General features: G+C 46.9%; 1 protein-coding gene across 1 annotated transcript in view; it reads right to left on the bottom strand.

The window, feature by feature from the left end:
- Positions 1-2,046: 2,046 nt before the first annotated feature.
- Positions 2,047-27,259, bottom strand: part of LOC144931408 (uncharacterized) — a 184,408-nt gene continuing 159,195 nt past the window's right edge. Inside the window, exons 2-3 of the mRNA XM_078855215.1 lie at positions 6,769-7,498; positions 2,047-2,372 (exon numbers count right to left, since the gene is read on the bottom strand). Of these exons, the coding sequence (XP_078711341.1) occupies positions 2,361-2,372; positions 6,769-7,498 (742 nt within the window). The 3' untranslated portion in view covers positions 2,047-2,360. The remainder of the gene's footprint in view (positions 2,373-6,768; positions 7,499-27,259) is intronic.

Genomic DNA, 27,259 nt, shown 5'->3' with positions numbered 1-27,259 from the left:
CTCACCCCCACCCTCACCCCCCTCACCCCCACCCTCACCCCCCACCCTCACCCCCCACACTCACCCCCCACCATCACTCCACCCCCTTCACTCCCCCCCCTCACCCCCCACCCTCACCCTCACCCCCCCCACCCTCACCCCCCCCCCACCCTCACCCCCCACCCTCACCCCCCCACCATCACTCCCCCCCCTCACCCCCCGCCCTGACCCCCCCCACCCTCACCCCCCCTCACCCCCCCCCTCACCCACCACCCTAACCCCCCCCACCCTCACCCCCCCTCACCCCACCCCTGTGTGCGTCAGTGTCCCAACGATATACATTTTCACGTGGATAGGTTCTAAGAAAATATCAAAAAACAAAAACGATGACATTTCCATCGCAACACAAGCGGTCGTCTTCAGGAAAAGACGACCGCTTGTGTTGCGATCGAAATGTCGTAGTTTTTTGTTATTTTCCTTGAATATATCTACGTGACTTTCCCGAAAGACCCAAATAATATGAATTCCTGCAGTCACGAAAGCTTTAAGTCAAGATTGATACATTATTGAATTATTCGTGCACTGGACTTGCAATCCAGAGGTTGCTGGTTCGTTCTCCCCGAGCGTGCAGTTGAAACCACGGCCCAGTTTCGTAATCACCCCATACCACCCCAAAGCTGTCCAACCAGCCCGAAATAACACATTCCTGCGGAGGGAGCTGGTAGGAACGTTGGGTTGCTCGGTCAATGGCCAGGGTCAACGGCGGCGTGGTGTATTCCGCAAATATGCCCGACTGTGAGGGCGGGCACACGCCGGCGTGAATAGGTTAAACGTTGAGTTTTATAAGGGCACCACGGGGTGACCAGCCCCTCCCCACCCTCCCCACCCAGCCCCTCTCAACTCTCCCCACCCACCCCCTCCCCACCCTCCCATCTCCACCCAGCCCCAACCCTCTCATTTTTGGATGCACGACGGACCGACACAATAATCTCCTGTGGGCTGGTGTAACCAGGAGGTTCCTACCAGTATAAGCGACACTATCGTCGAATGTCAGGTCGTGTGTAGTGGGGCTGAAATGTGGGCTACTCCCACCACGCAACAAAGTTGCATGCCGCAAATGAACCACGATACCTCGCTGATCTCGTCAAGGAACATAAATCATCATCACTCAAGCTCCGGTCATCCTGGCATCGGCGGCTTTTGGCTGACCGTCGAACAGAGGCGGTCACCGCATGGGGCGCCTTCAGATGCGCTTCTGAAAGCCGTCTGGAACGCTCTTTCTTTCCGATATTAGGAAGCCACTGGAGCTATGGACTTTTAGAAATTTCTTACTTATATAACCTCTTGCCACGGCAGCTCTCTCGCTTACTTCAGCATTTTTCTTGCCGTGGTTGCTCCACCTGATGAAGATTGCTTGTGTTGCGATCGATACGTCGTGATTTGTTTTATTTTATCTCTACCCACGTGACTTTACCGAAAGAACTAAAGAGTACTTTTATATCTAGTTTGAAACACTCATGTCTTTAGAACCGCTTTTTGTGTTGAGTTTCTTTTCCTTCCGCAGCATCTCCGACTAGCACGGTTGACTAAAATACGGCGCGAAGGAAGGTAAACATACATCGAAAAGTAAAATTAAATCTTGATAAGGAAATATATGTTTTGATTTAAAGCTTTCGTCGTGACTGCAGGGATTCATATTATTTGTTCTTTCGGTAAAGTCACGTAGAAGGGAAACAATAAAATAATAAAAATAGAAAACAATACAATTATCACGACGTTTCGACTGCAACACAAGCAATCATCATCATCGTGAGAATTGTATTGATTTATATTTTTATTATTTTGTAGAGAGGAGCCGACACGAGATTGCAGGGGTCTCGTCCTTTATTCCTTTCCTTCCATTCACACCTGTCGCCAGCCGTCCCAATCCCGTTCCCGCCAAAGGCCCCCCTTTCCCGCCCGTTCTCCCCTTATATCACCTCGATCACCCCTCCCCCTAACCCATCTATTGGTGGGAATCCTTCCCCTGACACCCCTACATCACCCCCCCCCCCCGGAGAAAAAATAACCGTCCTCGGTTCTGCCTCCCCCATGGACCATTTAAGTCTCCCCATGCCTCCCACCACTGACAGTGACGACAGCCCTTACCCCCCCCCACAACCCTACAATGCAATATAACACAACAAATCAATTGCGCGGCCTGCCCAGGTCTCCAGCCAGCATCCCGTAACAGCCCGGACATCCACAGGCAGCAGATGACCGTGGCGGCCCCCTCCTTCGAAGGCCCTCTCGTCGCGGTCCCTGGTTCGGTGGTGCCGGTGTCGCCTTGCCTGGCGCCGCTGTCTCTCCGGCCCCCGCTCGTGCCGCCGCTCCGTCAGGCCTCACATGGGGTGCTGTAGGTGACAAGGGAACACAGGGCACCGAACCCCCTGCCGGTCGGCGCGTGGTGGTCGGCGACCTTGGCCTGGGTAGGGATGATGATGATGTTGGCAGTGATGTTGGTGGTGATGTTGGTGAAGATGACGGTGGAGAGATGTATGGCTTAAGGCGGGTGGGGTGTACAAACCATCGTCGCTTACCCAGTTGGACCTGGACGCACTGCGGTCGGAGTGCTTTGATGACCTCGACCGGCCCCTTCCAGGGTCGGTGCAGCTTTGGTGAGAGGCCAACCGGCACCTGAGGACAGTGTAGCCATGCCTGGTCCCCAACTTTAAAGGGCTTGGCTGTCACTGTCCTCTCCCGTATCCGTACATTACTCTCTTGGCTCGCGGCCGATGCGGCCTCGGCTGCTTGGCGGGCCTCTCTCAAATAAATGAGGGAGGTCTTTAGTGCCTTCGGCCATGCGTCGGCTCTTGCCGGAATGTCCGTCAGCTGCACCTCAATAGGCGGAACGGGATCCCGTCCGTACATCAGGAAAAACGGCGAGAACCCCGTCGCCGCGTGTGGGGCCACCCTGTACGCCGCTAAGACCGATGGAATGTGGAGGTCCCAGTCGGAATGGTTTTCGTCCACCACTTGGGACAGCATGGCCGCTATGGTGCGGTTAAGCCGCTCTACCATCCCATCGGTCTGGGGATGATATGGAGATGTTCGGACCTTTTTAGTGCCCAGGATAGAGCAGACGTCCTTCAATAGCTGTGAGGAGAAATTCCTGCCCTGATCCGTGAGCAACCGCTCCGGTGCCCCCTTATCAAGGACATAGCCTCCCACGAAGGCATCGGCGATGGTCTGTGCCGTTTGGTCCGGGAGGGCCCACGCCATCGGCCACCTCGTGCAGTACTCGACTCCGACCAACAGGTATTTATTTCCCCGTGGCGTGACCGGCAGCGGTCCCAAGATGTCCAATGCAACCAATTCGTTGACCCTGGTCACCGTGATGGGCTGTAGGGGCGCCCGGCTTACCCGGGGTGGCGGCTTTCGCCGCGCACATTCGACGCAGGTAGCGACCCATCGATGCACGTCAGCGGTCATACCTGGCCAAAAGTACCGACCCTGTAATGTGTGCAGTGTCTTCCGCCCTGCCAGGTGCAGCAGCTGGCGGCCGTGTACGTCCATAACCAATTGTTGACGCAGCGACTCCGGAACTACCAGGCATCGCCGGCGCCCTGTCGGGTCCCATCGCATGAGGAGATCCTCCCATACGATGTACTCCTCCCCCCCTGCCTCTGCTGAGGCGCGTAGTGTTCGCAGTGGGGCTTCCTCCAGCTGTAGCCGTCTCCAATCGTCCAAGGTCAGCCCCAGGTCGTGGTCGGTCAGCTGGACCTCACCCTGTGCGCCCTCCGCCGTGCGTACAGGAGCGATGACCGTCCCCTCCGGCCTCGCCTCCTTGCAGCGTGCCCCGCCTGTGGTGCATGCACAAGGGCCCTGGGGCACCAGTCGGGACAATGCGTCTGCGTTGGCATGTCTGGTCCCTTTGCGATGCACTACTTGGTACCTGTACTCCTGCAGGCGTTCTATCCATCTGGCCAGCTGGCCCGAAGGCTGGTCGATGCGGAGCGAATACTGCAAGGCCGCGTGGTCAGTGCGGACCGTAAATTTGCGACCATACAGGTAGGGTCGGAATTGCTGCACAAAGTGAACGACTGCCAGGAGTTCCCTACGTGTGACGCAGTAGCGCTGCTCCGCTGATGAAAGCACGCGACTACCATAGGCGATAACCACCTCCCGACCCTGCTGGACTTGCGACAAAACACTGCCGATGCCCACATCGCTGGCGTCCGTGTCCAGGATAAAGGGGAGGCCAAAATCCGGAAAGGCCAATGGTGGTGCATCTGTCAGACGTGAGCGCAGCTGCTGGAATGCCTCTTCCTCCAGAGGGCCCCAATAAAACCTCTGGTTCTTCGCCGTCAACACGTGCAAGGGCTTGGCAATGGTTGCGAAGTTGGGCACAAACCGGCGGTAGTAAGAAACGAAACCCACAAACCGGCGTACCTCCGGAACCGTTGTGGGAACAGCCCAGGCCCTCACGCAGGCCGTCTTTTCCGGGTCTGTAGCCACTCCCGACTCACTGACGACGTGGCCCAAGTAGCGTACCGACGACTGCATAAGGTGGCACTTCGACGGCTTGAGCTTCAAGTTCGCGTTCCGGAACCGCAGGAACACCTGACGCAATCGGTCAATGTGTTCCTCGAATGATCGGCTGAAAACAATGACGTCGTCCAGGTAGATGAGGCACGTTTCCCATTGGAGGCCTGCCAAGGCCAACTCCATTATGCGTTGGAACGTTGCCGGCGCCGTCTGGAGGCCCATAGGCAGGCAGTTGAACTCGAACAGGCCCTGTGGTGTCCGGAATGCTGTTTTAGGCCGGGAGTCCGCGTCTAGTGGGACCTGCCAGAACCCGGACAACAAATCCAGCGTACTGAAAAATTTTGCTCCCGCCAGTGCATCCAATGAGTCGTCGATACGTGGTAGGGGATATGCGTCGGCCAGCGTGACGGCATTGAGGCGTCGGAAGTCCACACAGAATCTCAGTGACCCATCTGACTTCTTGACTAGGACCACCGGTGCCCCCCAGGGACTCGAGGATGGAGAAATTATGTCGGCCCGCAGCATCTCCTGCACCGCTTGTTGAATGTGCCCTTTTTCCATTGGGCTCATTCTATATGTGTTTTGGCGCAGGGGTGCGGCATCTCCCGTGTTGATGTGGTGCTGTGACAGATTTGTGCGCCCTAGGTCGAACGGTCCCCGGCTGAACACGTCCGAGAACTCCTGCAATAACGAGTGCAGCTGCTGTTTCTGGTCGGGCGGCAATCCCGGCTCAGGCCCCGCCAGCTGGTCCATCCACGATTTGGCCCCTCTGTCCTCGGACTGGCCGATGCTGCCTACAAGCTCGGGCTCTGTCCCTGGGGCTCCTAGTGACAAGGGACTAACGTGGGCCAGAACTGTTCCCTCCTGCACCGTCGCTGTTCTATCGGAGGTGTTCAGCACCTGAATGAACAGATGCTGGTTCCTCTGTACAATAGTTTCGGCCCCCACCAGCGCATGACGATCCATGGCCGCTGACGCCGGAGACACCAGGATGGGTGAGTCTGGTCGGGCTGTCACGAGGGGGGACCGATATTGCAGCGGAACCAGCATCTGGGCTGCCGGGGGAATGGAGACAGACTTACTGACCAGAGCCTGCACGTAGGGTACACCCCGGCTGGCCCCCTCCGCCTTTAGGAAATGGAGATGCGTTCCCTGGACTTCCACCCGCCCATTGGCCAGATCGATTTTCATTGGCATCCGCCTCAGAAAGTCCGTCCCCAACAGGCAGGGTACGGGCAACGTTGCGGAGACAAGGATGGGTCCTGCTACCGAAAGCTGCCCAATCTGTATCGGGGCTTCAACCTGGCCCAGGAAGCCCATGCTGCCTCCATTTGCTGCAATGAACGTTGTCTTGACGGGGACTAAAGGTCGGATTTTATCCGGCAGCATCTCATGCATGGTGCTCGAGATGATCGTGGCTGATGCCCCCGTATCGACCAAGATACGTGCCGACACTCCCGCGATTTCACCGACCAGGACCGAGGTTCCTGACGTGGCCGCTACCACCCGCCTTGCCAGCTTCCTCCATTGTGTGGCTGAGTCCGGCCACTGACCAGGCGGCGTCTCGTTATCCTGTGGTGCATGGTGAAATGATGGGGGATGGGTGTGGATGGACTGAAGATGGGGTTCCTCCCTTTGGAGTGCGTCCCAGCAGGGTGAACGCGCCCTTGTTACATAGTGTGGGCTTACCCCTGGGTTGCGGGCTGGGCTCTCTATGTAGTGCAAATTGCCCCCCCTAGGTGACGTAGGATGGGCCCCCCTTGTGGTGTGGGGGGGCCCCCCCATTGCAGGGGGCGGTGGGGACTGGGGGGTGGGCCTTCCCGTGAGCCCCTCTCTTTCCTTTGTCACGGGGGCGTGGTCCCCCTGGTTCCGTCTCGCTCTGTCGCAAAGCGGTGGTGAGGCGGGTCGTGGAATTGCTCCAGGGCGCAATGTCAATCGTGTGGGCTGCCTCCGCCCCCGGGCCGTTGCCCCTGGCAACTCGCCGGCGTTGCAGGTAACTGGTGACGTCACGCCCGCCGGTGACGTCACGCCCGCCCGCGAACCCACGCCCGCCCGCGAAACCACGCCCACCCGCGACGTCACGCCCGCCCGCGAAACCCCGCCCGCCCGCGAAACCACGCCCACCCGCGACGTCACGCCCGCCCGCGAACCCACGCCCGCCCGCGAAACCCCGCCCGCGCGCGACGTCACGCCCGGCATCGACGTCGCTGCCGGCCGCGACGTCACTTCCGCCCGCGACGTCACCTCCGCCCGCGACGTCACCTCCGTCCGCGACGTCCCTCCCGGCGTCGGCGCGACTCCCGGCGCGGTCCCCGGCCTCGGCGCGATCCCCGACGCGGTCCCTGGCCCCGGCGCGATTCCAGGCGCGGTCCACGGCCCCGGCGCAATTCCCGGCGCGATCCGCGACACCACTTCCGACCGCGACGTCACTTCCGGACGCAACGTCACGTCCGTTCGCGACGCCACTCCGGGTCGCGATGCGACCACAGGCCCCGGCGCTATCCCCTTCCCCCGACCAGAACAGCGGGGACCGGGAAACGACACCACCGGCGCCCACCCCGAGGAGACTCCCGGTGAGTTCGCGGCGTCGGAAGTGTAATTACCCGGCCCGCCCGAGAGGCCGGGTGGGACGGCGTCACTCGCCTGGCTCCTGTCGGCGTTCGGCCCCGGCAGGTTCCAGGTGACGTTGGCGGCCTCCGGCTCCGTGCGGCACCCCCTCGCCACATGCCCCTCGCGACCACAACGGTGGCAGACCCACGGGGCGTTGCGTCGGGGGGGCTCGGCGCGATGTTGTAGAGGCGGCTGCCAGCGACGCGGCGGTTGGTCCCTCTGCTCCGCCAGTCCCCGGATCGCCGCGTACACCTCCCGCAGCGATGGCTCCGTCTCAGACGTCGGCGGTCCGTCCCCAGATGCCCCACCGGCAGCCTGTGGTGACGGTGCAGGTTCGGCTGTTAGTGTCGCTGGACCAAGTAGCGCCGCGGCAACGGCTGGGCTGTTCCCCCCCGCCGCGCCAGCCACCGGGCCCACGGGTGGCGCCCGGCCCATGACCTGCTCGTGGGCTTGGATGGTCCGGGCAGCCCACAGCGAGGTGCGTTCTTCCGGCGTCACTACGGGCATTACAACGCCGGCGCGGCAAGCGTAGGCGATGAGGTGCTCGACCACGAGGTCCTCGAGCGCTTCTTCAGCCAGGCGAGGGAAAGCTCTCCTCGCCAACACGAGCAGCGCCCCCCTGTAGGCTAAAGGGGATTCTTTAGCCCCTCGCTGGCGATCCTGGAACCGTTTAAAGGCTCCTTCCGCCGGGCAATAGATCTCCCCCAAAGCCTCGTAGGCCGCCTGTAGCGTGGACTTGCTGTGCGAGGGAAGGGAGGTGTAAGAGGAGAGTGCTTCTTTGCCCAGAACAGATGGCAGCGCTCGTAGGGCCTCTTCGTCTGTCCACTCGAGAGCGTGGAAGGCAGCCTCGAATCGGCGGACAAACTCCTCCCAATCTTCTTCCTCAGCCACAAACTTGTCGACGGGCCCCAGCCGACGCGGCCGTCCGGCCACCTGCTCTCCGTGTTGGGTGTTTAGCCCTGGGGGTTTTGGCGGGAGCGGCGGCGGCTGGCGTGACGAGGTTGGTTGCGGCTCCTGCCCGGCCGGCTGGTCGGCGTCCGGTTCCCGTGGCCTCTCCTCCCGTAGTACGCGTGGGGGTGGGGGTCCCGGTGCCGGCGGGCCCCCCATAGGGAGCCTCTGCAAGAGCTCCTGGAGCGCCCTCTCCACGCGGGCCATGCGGTCCTCCATGCGATCCTCCAGGCGATCCGGGCCCCCTTCTGCTGCTTCTGACAGCAGGCCCCCTTGTTGCCCAGGATGTGAAGGATCCCCGGCCCCTGCTTCCTCCTCCCTCGGCTCCCTCCCGCGAGGATTCTTCTTTGTAGCCATTAGGATCCCACCGCTGCCACCAAATGTAGAGAGGAGCCGACACGAGATTGCAGGGGTCTCGTCCTTTATTCCTTTCCTTCCATTCACACCTGTCGCCAGCCGTCCCAATCCCGTTCCCGCCAAAGGCCCCCCTTTCCCGCCCGTTCTCCCCTTATATCACCTCGATCACCCCTCCCCCTAACCCATCTATTGGTGGGAATCCTTCCCCTGACACCCCTACAATTTCATTGTTTCCCTTCTACGTGACTTTACCGAAAGAACCAAAATAAGGAAATATATTTGAAGGTGTTTAAAGCCCTTTAAAATAACCATTGTCTTCACGCTGGTCTCATCTCTTAACCACCCTTTGCAATGTCTTAAATATTTCTACGTGACTTTACCGAAAAAAACAAAAAGTCTGAAATATTTCTTGAGTCACACCGGGGTGTTTAAAGCCCACTCCCAGGCCATACACCATTCGAATTCATCTTTAAAATGTTGCATTCATTTGTGTCTGTTGTAAGACGCGTGTGTGTTTATGCCTCTGTAAATGTGTAAATGAATAAACCAATTATAGTCAGTTTTCTGTGGGCTGCAATCCTGTTATACCTCGATGTTGACTTTACTTTGACATTGCGATGAAATATCATTCGTCTGTGAGCGTTTTTAAACGTTTTTAAACGCTTCCCATTACAAACATCGATTTTGGCACATGTGATGTAAACAATTACATGACTCTGCATCTCTCTCGCTAATAGTAAGCAGATGCTTTCACTTTGCATAATAAAGATAATCAAAGAGCCACAGCTTGAGACAATGTACAATGGTAAAAAAACACATTAAACCCTCATTATGCGCGTACCTGCCTTCATGAGTGAGCACAGGTGCAAACTTTCGCCTGAAGAGCAACTTGCATGGGCGTTTAAATTTCGATTTAAAGCTTTCGTGACTGCAGAGATTCATCTTCTTGGTTCTTTCGGTAAAGTCACGTAGAATGGAAATAATAAAATAATAAAAATAAAACATAATAAAATAATTCTCACGACGTTTCGGCCACAACGCAAGCAGCCGTCCTCATGTGCTTGCGTTGTGGCCGTAACGTCGTGAGAATGATTTCATTATGTTTTATTTTTATTATTTTATTATTTCCATTCTACGTGACTTTACCGAAAGAACCAAGAAGTTGCATGGGCGTGTGTGTTTTTTGTGTGCTGGTGGGCTTGGAACCCGGCGACCTGAGTTCGATTCCCGCTGACGACCACCAACAGTTACGATCACCTGTACCAATCCTGAGCCTCCACCTAGGTCGACTCAGCCAGTGTGGAAACATTCGGCATGGTGCTGGCCACCCATCTCCTCCTCCTCCTCCTCGTGTGCCTTCATAGGCGCTCGTTAACAGCATCGTCCCAAAAGTCTGTAAAATTGTCTTTGTGTGCACTGGCTACCAACCCGAGTTCAATAACGGGCTGGAGGAAATATCAGTGGTGATTATCTGAAGTGGTCCTGGACCTCTCCGGAGTTTGACTGAACCCTGCGTGAATGCCAGCTACAATATCGACACTGGCTAACGGAAGTTGTGTTGCTTGAGTGGCCTAAACCGCACGTTTTGTGTGCTGTGCTGGCATTCTTCACATGTGCTCGCTGACAGCACTGGCCCCAACAGTCTGCATGGCTATACCGGGGTTCAATGCCGATGATGTCACCAAGCCCCCGCCCATCACCTCTCGTCCAGCGACACACATGAGGACAAAGGTGAGACTTTTTTTTACCCACCTATGTTCATGTTTTGTTCGATTAGTCGAGTAATTGAACCGACCATCAGTCGAGTAATCGAATAGTTAAATACAAATAAAATAAAGCAAATTTTATTTATTTCATTTTATTTCTAACTACGTGACTTTACCGAAAGAACCAAAGAGTATGGATTCCTGCAGTCACGAAAGCTTCAAATCAAGATCATAATCTGATAGCTCAGGAGCTGTGTACCATGGAGGACCTTGACAGCGCTACACACGGGCCACATTATCACGTGCCCGATAGTGTATACACTTATGACTGTGGTGGCAAGACACGAGAAGAAGAAGAAGCTTAGCTATACTGGTTACTGCCAGCGGCAAATTTGGCCTAAAAGTGTCCTTTGTGTACCATGGTCTTTATCGTTCACATGGGGCGAGTGTGCAGTCCATCGCGACTGTTCGTTTTGACGATGACGTTGATGATTATGATGATGAAACTCGGTGATATACCAAAATCGGATATTTGCTCATTAAATAATGTGTGTAGATTGAATTTCTTTCGCACCGTATGTAGCCAACCATGCCAACAGGAGGTGCAGGGGAAGGGCAACAACCTAAACACAAAAGGTAGTTCGAAATAAATGAGTTTTCAATCTAGATGATTTAAAAGTGCATCGCTCCAGTGGCTTCCTAATATCAGAAGGGCAGTTCACGTGGATATTCAGAGACAATGTCATGGTGTCTCGCACAGAGGGCTCTCCCTGCCTGTCTCTCTGGTCACACCGCACCTTCAAGAAAAAAAAAAAGTGCGATGTGGTGGGCGATGTAACGATCAGCGCAAACTGGATTTTCATCACATCCTCATTGCGAGTCGTGGCGGCTTGAAAATAAAGCCATTGATCAGCCGTGGCAGCTCTTTCAAGCAAATGGGGAGAACACAAGGACAAGCCCATTGCTGCTAGCTGGTGATTATCTGATAATGATGGGAACACATTATGCATATGCAGTTACCTGTTGGTGACAAATGAATGCAGCACGCGTTATACAAAAAAATCCCCACTTTGCATTTAATACTCGAGCTGTATGATTCATTATTATACATTTTAATAAGATTCACTGGTGCCGTGTTCGATGTGTGTAATTTCACTCTCGAATGGTCACTTATGTAAACGTATTATAAACGTGCATCCAGATGCGCACGAAAGCTGCCAGGCTCGCTACGTGATGGCACACCGTTGTCATGTCGACTTGTAACCTAAAAAAAAAATGTGTTACCTGTAAATAGAGGGAAACTATCAACCTCAGCAATTAAAATTTGATAAACCATGACAATTTGACAATCAACAATGCACGCGGACACCCATAAACATAGCAATGAGAATGATTGATGCGTTTATTTGTGTATATGTGGACAATGACGAATAATATGAAACGGAATTATTTGGTGATGCTGCTGCTGCATTGGCAGTGATGCACAGGCATAATTAACACACACACTCAGCACATTCGTCAATAACACCGTGGCCTTTAAAGAAAGAAAATAATTATCTAATAGGCGACGTTTTGGGAAATGACCCTACTTCAGAGAACGTAAATAAATCAAATTATGTGTTACTGTGATATATATATTTAAAAAAAAACAGGTGAGGGGTGGTATACATTTCAAGGAATGACAATTTTCGCAATATCGGTTTCACGTTACTTTGTCACTGTGTTTTGCTTATTTATGTATCGTTTGCGTGCTCTGCTGGAATTACGGTATAACTAAAGCTTGCTGTTCGCACTACATACGCAGAAAAATGCAACTTTACAATCTCATACAAACAATGATTATTCAAACTCTTGAAATAAAGTTATATGACTGCGGAGCTATCATTATTCCAGGAACACATTGAGTATTGCACTAATTTAATATATCATGACGGTATTTGTTTAGAACTTAAATTATTTAATTTCACGTATATTTCATCAGGAAATTACATTTGAAGAAGAAAATGGGCGACAGTGAATACGATTTGATATTTTGCAAAACAGGATGTGATTAAAAATGTTTTTATATCATATATAATATATCGTAGTATCACTATGAGTGGCAAAGCTAGTCCTTGGTAAAAAAAAAGTGTGATTGTTGTTTAGTTGAAGAGTTTAAATTAAGGCTAAAACCCAACCAGCATAGCTTCTGGATTGTTGCGTTCAGTATAGAGACCGAAAACGTAGAGCTTAATTACTTCAATAGCATTGTAATTACCTGATGATTATAGAGGTGTTACCTTTGTGCACCGCAATTGCTAATCAATTACTGGGCACGCATACTGTAATTACTGCTTCTGGTGCAAAAGTCTTTCACAATTGTGGTGTTTTTTTTTCTCACCCGCCAACGGTAGCAGGCTCTGTCCCGTTATCCGGAGTGGCCACTTGATATTTGTGTTTATGCATTTTCAAATTAGAATTGATGGGACAAGCGCAAGCATGAACGCACAATCCTATTATGATCATTAACGGACGTCTGAATGGGACACGTATTGTTATTGAGTTTGTTATCCGTTCTATAATGGAAACATTACTCATTTATTAAATACCATTATCTTTTTTTTGTTATTGCAGTAATCATAAATTGTAACTTGTTAATTTATTTCCACAAACAATGTGAAAGTCGCGTGCCATATTTTACTGTCTGCTTAATGCTAAGCTTGTTAATGTGAAATATACGCAGCAGCAATTGCATTTCATTATTGCAGCATGTAACGAAGTCGATAATAAAGGCATTAGACTTTGCCTAATGAGAGGGACATACACTGCACTCATGCCACTTGCAATGCATTTGGTTTAGAACACTCCAGCACATGTCTACTTTGTAAAAAATAGTTTGCGAATCAAATTCTTGGGTTTTGTTCGGTAAAGTCACGTAGGTAAAAAAATTAAAATTAATAAAAGTAAAATAAAATAAAAAATGAAATAAAAATCACGACGTTTCGGAGGCAACACAAGCTTCCGTCTTCAGGTGGAACCGTCACAGCACGCTTGCTGTATCAAGTAAATGATAAATTCAAAGAGATACTACCCCGTATATATACTGGTTGAGGGGGGGAGGAATCAAAGTCTCATGCCGGCTAACATGTTCGTGCTATCCCAAAACGTATCTACGTGTTTAAAAATTTGGAGAAGAGTCTATGGCGCTGCTTGTGCCACAAATTCCATTGTAACTGCATCGGTCATTTCGCGTGCATTAACATTTTTCCGTCCAGCGTAATACGATAACGTAAACATAAATAAACTAATTTCAGACAATCGCAGGTTCAAGGTTCGTTTTAAGGAAGGCCCGTGATTTATATTTTTCATTAAAGAGGAAGAGGTCAAAATTATTCAGCGACAGCAATTTGCCAACACTCGGGCATGTAAACACAGCCTCTCCTGAGGTCCGCTTACAGGAAAAAAAAAACGAGTGCAGGGCCCCCCTTAACCGCGGGGGTTTAACAGAGACTCATTACACGGCGCATCCCATTACAGGCGCGACAACACGGAGGCACAGTGACTGCGCGTGCTCTCTCATATATTCACAACACCGTCTGACCTTCAGCTGCCTTTTCGGAAATGTTCCTTTGCCCTTTTTGGTGCCTTAATGCAACCTATATGAAGATGGAGCTCTCCGCTTCCCTGGGCTGTAATCAGCTCGCGGGATCTCATGTGCAGCATTTAATTGAAATGCTCAATTTAAGTCGATTCAATTACCGTATGTATCACACAGCAGCAGCATGTGCGGGGGGGGGGGGGCAGCTGCAGATAGATTGTGGTGTGGTACGGTTGGGGAACAAAAAAAGTATAAATACTCGTGGGTGCAGGTTAATAGCGTCAGGTAAAGGACAACATTGCATGCAAAATAGGATGGTGCATACGAACCACTTTACACATGGAGATTCATTACAGCATGGCAGTGCAATTTACTAAATCTTGCGGAAAAAAATCGCACGTGTTTATTCTATTTATTTGTACATTTTTTTTACCTTTGGGACAGTTCACACTTCTTAACATTTGTAGCCTTTTAAAAATTAATTTTATTCTGTACATTAATAGATAACATCTTGGTATGTGTCGAGGAAATCGCTCTTTCGTCTTTTATGTATGTTATAGGTGATGCAATATAACAAAACATCCTTCTAGATTTAGTTGACTTCATTAAATACCACATCTTATTTTTGTTTGAATGATAACAAAGCATTTCGCTTTGGAATGTTAAGCAGAATACAATTTCTTTTGTATTCAGTTGGTAATATATTTTGTATTACCTTTTGTATTACCAACTGAATTTTTTCGAATATCCCAATATACAGCAAATGGCATGAAGATTCCTATATTTTTCCCCATTTAGTATAACGATAATTTATGCTTTCTACCAGGACCTTTTATTCATAGTTGGAATGTAAATATAATATATTACAAATCCATTCAGGGATGCATCAGGAGAGCAGTGGTTAGTCCACTGTGCTATAAATCTTGAGAACTGAGTTCGATTCCAGGCATGACTACAATCAATGCCGAGTGATATTGAAGTGAGTTGTCTCCTCTCATTCAGCAACTCACTTTGACCAGCAGGGTGAGGTGTGCTCAAACATCCCCCCATGGGCAACAGTATAGGGATGATTTCATCTAGCAGTGGATTTACAAAGAGATGTAAATGATAATTATAATTTGTATAAATGCATTACTTTTCTTATCCTCATATTTCAGATGAAAGACTCAAACCTAGGCTTAATGATATTAGATATTAATTTCACGTTTTCAAAATTTGATTGATTGTATGTGGTCGATGGTAGAAAAACCTTTCCTAAAAACGGATTGCTCATGTGTCTAGTTTCGCCTCTAAATTGACAATTGTTCTGTTCCCAGTGATCTTTGTGAACAATATTATACAATGCCGAGTTTGTCTGCTTTGTAGCTCACTCTTTGCATTACAACTCTCTATCACAATCCCAGAGAGTGCATCATATCATCGGTCGCATCACCGTCACTTTCGACGCACCGTAGTGAAAGACCGAGCAAGCAGCGTTGCCACCGCCAAACGAAGTGGCTGCATTAACAAACAAACAAAAGCCATCGCCATGATGCTGCCTTCGGATCATTCCTTTTCATGCAGGTGTGTAGCAAATCGGTTGCGAAACGGTTAAAAGGTATGACCCTCGATTTAAAGCTTTCGTGACTGCAGGGATTCATCTTCTTGGTTCTTTCGGTAAAGTCACGTAGAAGGGAAGTAATACAATAATAAAAATAAAACATAATAAAATATTTTATAAAACATAAGAAAATATTTTATTATGTTTTATTTTTATTATTTTATTACTTCCCTTCTACGTGACTTTATGTTTTATTATTTTATTATTGTATTACTTCCCTTCTACGTGACTTTACCGAAAGATAAAATAAAACATAATAAAATATTTTATTTTGTTTTTTAAAATATTTTATTATGTTTTATTATTTTTATTATTTTAATACTTCCCTTCTACGTGACTTTACCGAAAGAACCAAGAAGAGGTATGACCCTGCATAGAGAGTGAAGGGAAGCAAAGAGAATCGGTGGCTAAGACAGCCGGGAGAATGGCCTTGTGCTCGCAGAGTGTGTCGCCACCGTACAAAAAAAGGTGGGGCAGGAGCCTCAAGCCGTTTGTTGACTTCCCGTCGCACAAACATTTCAGGTCAGTGAGCCCCCCAGTGGAATAGGCCTTGTTCCTGGCGGGTGGCTTTGGCTCTGTCACTCCACTGGCACTCGGGAGGTCCCACGCCTGATGAGTGTTTTGCCTGATTGTTTTCGACTGCGGGCACGTGCCGGTGTTGTTCTCGTGTGATCGCACAACGTTCGACGCGTTGTCCACTTTTTAACGCTCGATTTAAAGCTTTCGTGACTGCAGGGATTCATCTTCTTGGTTCTTTCGGTAAAGTCACGTAGAAGGGAAATAATAAAATAATAAAAATAAAACATTATAAAATTTCGATTCAAAGCTTTCGTGACTGCAGGGATTCATCTTCTTGGTTTCTTTCGGTAGAGTCACGTAGAATGGAAATAATAAAATAATTTTTTTTTAACATTTTAATGTTTTATTTTTATTATTTTATCATGAATGGAAATAATAAAATAAAGAAATAATAATTTGTATTTTATTTTATTTTATTATTTCCATTCTACGTGACATAAATAAAACATAATAATGTTTTATTTTTATTATTTTATTATTTCCATTCTACGTGACTTTACCGAAAGAACCAAGAAGATTTCTAACGCTCGTTTAGGGAACGCGCACAACCTACACTCCGATGCGTCAGCGTGACATATCCCGGCCGTCTGTACGCAATGTAATTCCATGGAGGGTTTTTCCTTTGCCTTTTGTTTTCTTTCATAAAATTAAGACTTTTATCCACTAAGAATGTCTTTGAGCCTCATGCCTCGTTTGCGCAGGATGGTTCTGATATGTATCGAAGTCGGAGGCGATGTTGCAATTTTGTTTTCTTTCCCAAATGAGTAATTTGCAGGAAATGTCTCAAATTTGGAATCAGGCTAATTATAGATTGATGCAGATTACTGCCAACACAAAATGTCGTTGATGTATCATATTTCTAGGTCTTGAATACTGATGCAATGTTTGATAGAGGGCAGCTCATCTATATAAATTAAGCAGCTAATCTGTATATTTGTTAAGAATCATGTGTGTTTGTTCAGATAACTATTTGACCGTTCCACAAATATAAATTAATGAGGTGTCGTCTGAAAGCTTATGATATTAATTTTACCTGATCCATGCTAAAATGATTTAAAACAATGATCCTGGACCCAATAATTTGTATTTTCAGCCACGGCCCTGCTTATACAGCCTCCCATTTACAACAGACAAGCATGTGATGCAAGACCCACTTTCTTTGCAACTGCTATTTTTGCCACGCAAACCTTTACATTTTTATATTACCGAGGTAACGCAACTATTGCTATTGTTTCTGTTGTGCCATCTTAATGAATCCATGTCATCGCATCGCTGTGGCATAAAATAAACTTCCTCAAAGTAATTTATTTCCATTGGATCTCATCCTGCTGCCCCACTGGTTCATGCTATCGGAACAGGAATCTCTCCTTATGGATAAGTGCAGGTGGAGGACTAATCGGTAATATTTATGCAATTTGAACTACTTATGCAATTTGAAGTTACTTATGCAATTTTGACTTTATATATACTATTAAACTGGTGCCACGGTGGTGTGATCCCGACCCTAATGCCTGAATATTTGGAGTTTGCACGTCTCTCTCCCCGTGGTCACGTGCTTTGTTTTCTCCGGGCCCTCTAGTTTTCCCTCCACATTGAGAAATATGCATTTAGATTATTATGATTAATTCGCTACTATAAATGTCTACATGATGAGCCACTTCGGTGGGCTATCATTTGTGGTAGCCAAGTCGCCTCTAAAAAATAAGATAAGAGCTCAGGGGGTTTTACCTGGTAAGCTAAAGAGTTTAATTTAATTTGTATATGTTTTCATTTGATGTGTTTACATTTCGTATACTTTGCGCTCCTATAATATTTTTGTATTGTTGTTGTTACGTCCTGACTCGCCCCGACTGGATGTCTATGAAAAAAATGAAGCTTTAGAGCTCATCGGATTCCTCCAGTATAAATACATATTCTGATTCTGATATTTAACATTCCCATGGCAAACAATGATGGGCTGGCTTCCTTTTGTCTAATTTTGTTTCAATGTGAAGTTCCTGTGTCAGCTCGTTGAATTTAGCACTCAGCTGAACAAGTCTGCTCGGAGAATTCCCTTTGTGGTTTTTTTAAATGTAATTGCTGTTAAATTGTACTTACAGGAATTCCTCAACTCAATTCAATTTCACTTTTTTATCTCTACCTGCCTTCATTCATTCATACCTCGTCTACCACCTATCCAATTAACTGTATTGTATGCGAATCCCACTCTAACTAAATGTGGTTGATTTATTGCAATTTTATATCTCTCTTATGGGCTTTCTTATTGAGTTTTCTCTTCCCCCCCCCTCTGTGTCCTGCAGACTTTATTACTTACTTTTGTGTCTCCTATGGTGTCTTTGTATAGCAGCGTCCTTCTCAGTAGGCACTCTGAATGTGTTCTACGTTGCACGTGCTCTCAGCGTGACGTCTTTAATTTCATTGCTCACGCACCGTGGGGTTATGTCGGTACTGTCCGTAAATTTTTGAAGAAAAGTAGATCTTGGCTGCCCAGCGACTGAGACGAATTTTCCCCATTCGCACGAACCTGACAGTGTTACTGGGCTCTGCCTTGGACGTAAAAACAGTCGCTCCCCTGCTAGTATGTTAGCTTACTGTAGCGATCATTTACGTCCATAATTGTCGGTTGGGGGTTTTAAATGCAGAGTGTGGAGAAGGGCGGTCTGAATGTTTAATGTTGTTGAACAATATTTTCGTTACGTGTTTTCCTTTGGTGCGAAAAAAGTTCAATGTACCATTGTTTTCATTTTACGCCTTAATAGGTGGAGGTGGTATCTGCCTGTATAGCCTTCACAGACTGTTGGGGCAAGTGCTGTTAACGAGCACCTATGAAGGCCGGCACAGTACAAGGGACAGGTTGGCCAATAGCATGCCCGGCCTCCTTTGTCTTCCCAATGCTGATGTTACACACGGCAGCAGGCACAGTTAAGTCGACCTAGGGCAGGCTCAAGATTCGTTTAAATATTCGCCACTGGTATTGGTCACTGACAAAAATCGAACTCAGATCGCTGGGTTCATAGTGCACCGAGTATACCACTACACGACCGTGCACAAAGACAAACACCCCCCGTAATGCCTTAACAGACTGCAGGAGCAAGTGCTGTTAGCGAGCACCTATGAAGGTTGGCACGGCACACGAGGGGATGGGTTGCCAGCACTACGCTCGGCCGCATTTGTCTCTCAAGTGGCGATGATGTTTACACATCGCACCAGGCACTTATTTCAGACTGAGTCGACCGAGGGGAGGCCCAAGACCAGTTCATGTCATAGTCACTTGTGTTGGTGGCCGTGAGCAGCAATTGGGCAGCCGGGTTCGTAACGCAACGCGCTAACCGCTGCGCCACCGCTCTTCTATACTTCCTGTGTACACACAATTGGAACGAGCCAGTGAAAACTACTCAAAGTTTGTGTACACTTCGTACATTTTTGTGTAGTAAGGTCTCTTCGAGATATTGGCAAATGTCCTGCCACAGGCATCCTGAAACTAAACTAAAACTTCGATTTAAAGCTTTCGTGACTGCAGGGATTCATCTTCTTGGTTCTTTCGGTGAAGTCACGTAGAAGGGAAATAATAAAATAATAAAATTAAAACATAATTAAATAAAATTCTCACGACGTTTCGGCCACAACGCAAGCAGCGTCCTCGGGTGAAGAACAGGGCTGTTCTTATTATGTAATTTTTTTATTATTTTATTATTTCCCTTCTACGTGACTTTACCGAAAGAACCAAGAAGATAAACTAAAACTATTTCATTTTTAAAATGGCGGCCACACTGGCATCCTGCTTCCAGAAGGCAGGAAACCCTGGAAAAGTCCAGGCCAGTGGGACAAGCAAAATAATGGACTTAACTATTAAATTAATTGTTTTATTATACCAGGTAAGGCCCACTGAGCTGTGGAGTTATTTCAGAAGCAACCTGACCACAAATGATAGCTCAACGAAGTGGTTTATCACGTAGAAAGGTATAGCAGCCAGATACTCTAAATACATGTTGATTCTAAATGTGGAGGCAAAAAACGGAGGACCCGGAGAAAAATCCACGCCATCACGGAGAAAATATGTAAACTCCAAAATATATAGGAGTCAGGGATGGAATCGAAACCATGACTCCCTGTATATCGTGTGAGATAGTTTACATCTCTTCACCTTGGCGAGATAGTTAACATCCTAAATGTAAACTGATTTGAATTGGGTTTAGTTACTGTATCTTTGCGGGTGTACCAAGCTCTTTGGCTTTAATGTGGAAGCGTGTTTTTCAGCTGGCACCAACCAATAACCTCTGAGCTCTAATGTGGTCTGGAAGGGTAATTAAGGACTGAGGTAAATTGCGGCTATTGAGTGAAAGCAACGAAGTAATTACGTTCTACCCCTCACAGCACAACATACATTGGGCCCTTGCAGTGTGCATTCTACGAATTAATGTTGTTTTATTCCTTCCCTACAAGTGGGAATAACCGTGTGGTTAAGGTCTCCCTTCGAATAGCCAAAACATTTAAATGGTATTTAATATTATAAGCAACAGTTCATCGACCGAACACGATTTAATAAATGCATTTCACCTTTCAGTTGGCAATGTGTACTATAAAATTTAAATAGCAATAACTAAGAATGTGTCTCGATTAAAACATGTGTTTTGCGGGGCACCTGTCCTGTCGGGAAGTTATGGTACACAGGTATAGAAAATGATGGCCTTCAATGCAAATACATTTCGATTTAAAGCTTTCGTGACTGCAGGGATTAATCTTCTTGGTTTTTTCGGTAAAGTCACGTAGAAGGGAAATAATAAAATAATAAAAATGAAACATAATAAAATAATTCTTACGACGTTTGGGCCACAACGCAAGCAGCCGACCTCAGGTGAAGACCAGGTCTGTCGGGGAGACACGTAGAAATGTTTAGCATTCAGACGCTGTCTCCCCGACAGACCTGGTCTTCACCTGAGGACGGCTGCTTGCGTTGTGGCCGAAACGTCGTGAGAATTATTTTATTATGTTTTATTTTTATTATTTTATTATTTCCCTTCTACGTGACTTTACCGAAAGAACCAAGAAGATGAATCCCTGCAGTCACGAAAGCTTTAAATCGAAATACAAATACATTATTTATATGTTTTTGTTTCAGTATGCATGTGGCCTTTTGTGGCTGTTTCACACAAAAAACGGAGGGCTTGTTTATAATTCCCTGAGATCAACGATCTTGACCAGACCTGGACGGACGATGAGTATGACGACGACGGCAAAGATGACAGCAATAATCCAGATAATCCCTGGCCCAGAGAAAAGCCCCAGCAATGCCCTCTGATGTGACAGCCTAGTTACTCTGCAGGCAGAGCACAAGGTTCACAAGGGCTTGTAAGGTTCAGAAGGGTGTGCATGTTGGCAGGTACAAAGTCATGGGACGGAGCCCAAAATACAATCCTGGCACACAAGTCAGGACAATCTCAAGCCAAGGCCAAGAATGATCAAACTGGGTTATGGATGCGATGCTAGAGGGTCAACGAGACATAGCCAGTGTCGTCGAGAAAATAATTGTAAGCTTTTAAAGCCACTTATTTTTAGATTGCTACACGATGCTACTATATATATATGACACGGTTGGCTTTTGAAATTAAGTCTTAAAGCAATGAGCTAATCTAATAAAGTAATGAGACTTTATTTTATCCCCATCAGCTCGGATATTTTAAGCGCAATTAACATTTCTCTTAAAATTTTCGTTAGAAAATAAGGTCACGGCTATAAATATGTAGGAGCAAATTATTCTTTGCATGCTTAGCAATGAAATACATGCAATCTTTTGTGTTTAATTAATGCATCTCCATTCCACTTAACTAAGTGCACCTAGTTAGGATTCTCGTGAGTAAAAGTATATCCTCGACATCCTCTGCCCAAATGAGTTGTATTCATAGAGAGTGAAGGTTGCCTTCTAATGAGACCCTCTAAAAAAAACTAAGTTGCTTGCCGTGGTTTTTTATTTTATTTTGCCAACTGACCTTTGTTAAAGTTACGGTAACGTTCGTAACGTTTTCTTCTTCGAATTGTTAAGACCAAAGTTTTCTCCCGGGATTGTATTCTGTATAGACCAGCACAGTATTCCATCTTTGAAATATAGATTGAAAACTAATTTCTCTAAAACTGCTTATTTGCGTTTCGTCTGTTGTCTTTCATCTGCACCTCCGATAATGACCACAGTTTGGCTACGTACGTTGCGAATGAAGTTCAACATACAGACATGGATGCAATACTATGACCGCCTGGGCCATGTATCTCCAAGACGTTTCACATTAAACCAAGCTCGGTTACAGCAGCTTACATGGGGGGCTCCTCGCAGTATTAATGGCAGAAACTCGCCTGCCGTGGGACAGACCGCGGCTCTCCAGCACGCAGTGCCGATGTTGATCGGTTACAGCAGGTACGGTGTAGCGTGCAGTGTTGTTTTTGCTGATTTGCGATTGATTCAAATCTAAAGGGGGTGTTCGTTGTCTCTTCCCTTTGCCCAATGAAATTCGCTCACCTGTGCGGGCGATGTGCTTCGGGCCTTTCCACGTAACCAAGTTGTCCGGCGTTGACTTTTTAATGGGAGAGGCGATCCATTTACAGATCCTCCACTGATTTATAATGACCCTCTCCACTATCTTCTGAACAGGTCATTGAATATTTTGAAAGCGATGGCTCCATAACTCTTACGATTGTGTGCTTCTCTTCCTCCTTCGCCTGACATAACCCCCGCTGGATTATTTTTTGTGTCTTGTGGGGTGTTATATCAAAGACCTTAACGTGCACTTGACAAAAGCAGGGAATATCAATGACTTCGGCTTCTGTGTCATTTGAATGTTGCGGGGCAAAATCACACACTGGCTACATCGGGACAGAGTGTATCAGGAGAGCGTTAAAAGGATCTAATGGACGTATTCAAATCGGTGGAAGACATGTACAGTTGAGGCTTCTCGCATTGTGAAGTGCTGTAGCCTCCATAATTTATCCCCTCTTATATTAGTGGTGGATCTATGCATTGATAACCCGGTATGATCTGCACCTAAAAAAAGAATACATATTATTTTACAATGGCCAACATATTATTTAAGTTAATTGTAGATTATTATCTGTACATTTTTCTTTTAAAGGCGTAACTTATTCCCCGTCTCATTTTTTTTGTATCGTGATATCATAATACTAAGGTTGAATTTGACCGACAACTAATTCACCCTGAATGTGCCCCATAACAAGGCCGTAATTATAATATATATTGGGGGGGGACACATCCCCCCCCCCCAACATCCTCCCCAATATTCAAATATGCTCAAAATGTCCCCCCCAATATATTGCTATAAAATAGATTTCTGTTTATATGATTGTGGTTATGGTTGTACTTTATTAATCCCTAATCTCTGCCATTACATACAATGAAACAAGAAAAGGTAAAAAAGAAAAAAAACACAGCAATGTAATACAATACACTAATAGACATTATTGTAAAAAATAAATAAAAAGTCCATCCCATGTGTTAGTGAATTTTTTTTATATTTTAGGCAGGAAATTGCAGGAAATTAGTTTTCAAATTTATATTTTTTTCTGGAGGGTGGGACCCCCAGACCCCCTGGAAGATTTGGTCCCCCCCAATGTTGACTCCATGGCTACGGCCTTGCCCCATATCGTCAGATCTCAGACACTGCGCTGTGTTGAGCCTTGTCAGTGCTTGTATCGGTGACCACCAGGGCCTTGCCAGGTGGTTTGGCAAGATGTTAACTACCTCGCCTGGTGCACAGGAGGCTGTGTATCCGATCCTGACCCTGACGCCTGTATATTTGGACTTTGCACGTTTTCCTGGTGGTCGTGTGGATTTTTCTCCGGGTCCTCTGGTTTTTTTCCCTCCGCATTCAGAAACATGCGTACAGAGTATTTGGCTGTGATACATTTCCACGTGGGCTATAATATTTCTGGCCAGGTCTTTGCTGAAAAAAACCCCCCACATATCTCAGTGGGCCTTACTTGGTACAGTAACAAACAGTTGATAGTTTAGTTTTAGTTTCGTTAAGTTGTAGTCGCTGGACCGTGAGGTGGCCAGGAGATAGCAGTGCTAAGTACCAGGCTCGCAGGTTTGGCCTTCTATCCCACGGCAGCCTGACCTACCACCAGACAACCCGGCACAATGCGGACTTATAAGCGAAGCAAAAGGTGGAGCCCTGCGATTGCTTACTTGCGGTTACTGCTGGAGTAAAGACCTCCACTAGAGAGATTCTACAGGAGTTCCCTCCAGTGGGTATATAGCCTTATCTCCCATGCTGGCGAGATGTTTTTAAATCGTATGCACATACGTATGTTGAACTTCTTTCGCACCGTACGGAACCAACCGGGGGGAAGGAAAAGCACGCGTGCTGGGTCCTCTCCTGGGTACTCCAACCCGAGGTCAAACACTGAAATGAAATAATTGGCCAAATGTACCAACGCAGGAGAAACCTCCTTAAATGTCTTCTTGACACTCGGCAATAATTTTCGTGAGTAAATAATCAGCAATTATTTTGACTTACGTCACGTTGCCCCTCAGGTGCATTGTGTTTCAGTTCTGGATGGATGCATGACTGAGTGAAATATAGACACCAGCTGTGTGTAAGTGGCTGCAACATCTAAACTATCCAGAGTGCTCCGTTTTGCAGCTTGGGATGTGTGTTTATGGCCGAATCAAAGGCATTTGGGGAATAAGGCATGACAGGCCCTCACTGGCATGACCTTGCATAGCGGTGGAATCCCAATGGTTTGTGACTCTTCGGTTTGCACATGTGTACAGGCTCGGACGAACATGTCCCCGTAATGATCTTGACAGTAGCCAACACAAATCCCTGGGTGCCCTCAGCTCCTGGGAAATATCTGGCCTGATAGACAACGTAAAGAGGCAGCGTGTTTATTGCTGAAACTGTACAGGATGTGTGGGTTGAATTCGAAATGTCTTTTGGGAAAAATATTTTTATTTGCCTTTGATGTTTCAATTTTGGATGCACGAAAAATAATGCAAAACTCTTCTTTTTTTATCACATGCGCGTTACAACGTTCGTGCAGACATTTTACTGATGGAACTTTAACGATTCTACATGCAAGATTTTCATAAATGGAGTATTTGATATGCACCTAATTAAAACAATTGTCGAGCAGTGTTTGCATAACTGACAGATTATTTCCAGACATTAAAATGTTATTATTGTTTTAAGATTCAACGTAAATTACGAGAGAGTGCACGGACCGGATGAAAAAAAATCGAGAAAACAGGCTGTGCGATTTTATTTGAAATGAATGATTCTTTCACCCAAGGCTTCCACAGACGAACGGAGAAGTGCGATCGAGAATTTTACTGTCATTGTGATTGTACGATGTCTGACACATTGCTTCGCATTCATAATAATTATGCAGTTGTACCGATTAAAAAGAAAAGTTGTCATTTTAAAACAAATATGCGCGCTTCATGCCAGATGTCAAACATTTTGATTTAAAGCTTTCGTGACTGCAGGGATTCATATTCTTGGTTCTTTCGGTAAAGTCACGTAGAAGGGAAATAATACAATAATATAAATATAAAACAATACTAATTCTCACGACGTTTCGACTGCAACACAAGCAATCATCATCACCTGATGATAATTAATTACCTGATGATGATTGCTTGTGTTGCAGTCGAAACGTCGTGATAATTTTTATTGTTTTATATTTATATTATTTTAGTATTTCCCTTCTACGTGACTTTACCGAAAGAACCAAGAATATGTTAAACATTGTTCTATTTGTTGGTACTTCAAGCACAGTTGTCAAAATAAACTCTTTATTTGGTGTGCACCATCATGGATATATCAGTGTCCACTTCAGTTCATCTAACTTTTGAGAAAATAAATAACAACAACAATAATAATACAATGTGTATGTATGTTGAACTTATTTCGCACAGTACCAAGCCAACATTGCTCATCGGAGGTGCGAATTTAAAGTCTATTTTCAATCCATTGCTTGTGCAGCGATTGCCCCACACGATCCCCGGGGAGAGAGTAATCAAGAAGGCTGTGGAGTTTTAGATTTGAAGCTTTCGTGACTGCAAGGATTCATACTCTAAGGTTTTTTCGGTAAAGTCACGTAGGTAAAAAAATAAAATAAATTTTTAAGATAAATAATAAAAATAATAGAAGAACTAATAAAACGTTTATTTTTTATTTATTTATTTACCTACGTGACTTTACCGAAAAAACCTAAGAGTCTTCTTGGTTTTTTCGGTAAAGTCACGTAGAAGGGAAGTAATAAAATAATAAAAATAAAACATAATAAAATAATTCTCACGACGTTTCGGCTCCAACGCAAGCAGCCGTGGAGCCGAAACGTCGTGAGAATTATTTTATTATGTTTTATTTTTATTATTTTATTACTTCCCTTCTACGTGACTTTACCGAAAAAACCAAGAAGATGAATCCCTGCAGTCACGAAAGCTTTGAATCGAAATTTAAACCTAAGAGTATGAAGGCTGTGGTGCAAACACCGCTCGCTCCGATTGGCCGGTGAGCACAGGGAGCAACAGGATTGGCCGGAACCGTGAACATGGAAAGGAGCTGGAGGGGGGCTGCGTGGAGCGTCACGTGGGGACGGTTCGCCCAGGTGAGGTGTAGAGAGGACGGTGAGTGACGGAGACGGAGTGCGACCAGGTGCGGAGCCAGGGAGAGGTTAAAAGAGGGAGCGGGGAGGCGGAGTTCAGGGAGTTGCGAGAGAGAGAGAGCGAGAGAGAGACCTGTCGGATGCCGTTGGGCTGCGAGAAGGGCTGGGTGCAGATGCAGCACTTGTCGTAGTTTAAAAAAAGAAGACTTTGACTTTTAAACAACTTTTATTGCCGCCAGCAGCAAAAGCACTGGAGGCGATTTCAATATGAAATACACAAAGTCACCAGCAAACAAAAGAGAGAGAGCGCGGCATGGAGTAGGGAGAGAGGGGGTAGAGAGAGAGGGGGGCAGAGAGGGGGGTAGAGAGAGAGGGAAGGGGTAAGGAGAGCAGAACGTGAAATCTTTTGTGAAGTCTTTCATTTAAAAAAGGGGGAGGGGGGGGGTTTACATAAATCAAAGCATAAAAAAACTAAATGATAAACGAAGCAAAGTGCCGACTACACCGAGCATCTTCTTGTTTCCTCTGATCGTAAAAAAAGAAGAGAGCGAAAACGACGGTGTGGACCACGTGACGTGTATAAAGGAAAGGGGTCAGTGTCTTATTTCACTTGTATGCAAACCTCCCGTGTGCTATGTCGGCTATGGTAATTGTTTAAACGTCGAGTAGTAGTTGGTCAGTGCGGATTGGTGGGGAGGGGAATCGACGAACCGGTTCTAGTCTGACTCGCCACCGATATTGACCGCGGCTGGGAATTGA

This window comes from Lampetra fluviatilis, chromosome 4 (assembly GCF_964198595.1).
Source record: "Lampetra fluviatilis chromosome 4, kcLamFluv1.1, whole genome shotgun sequence".
NCBI lineage: Eukaryota > Metazoa > Chordata > Hyperoartia > Petromyzontiformes > Petromyzontidae > Lampetra > Lampetra fluviatilis.
The sequence above is the reverse complement of the archived record's forward strand: the minus strand, read 5'-3'. Positions and strand labels throughout refer to the sequence as shown.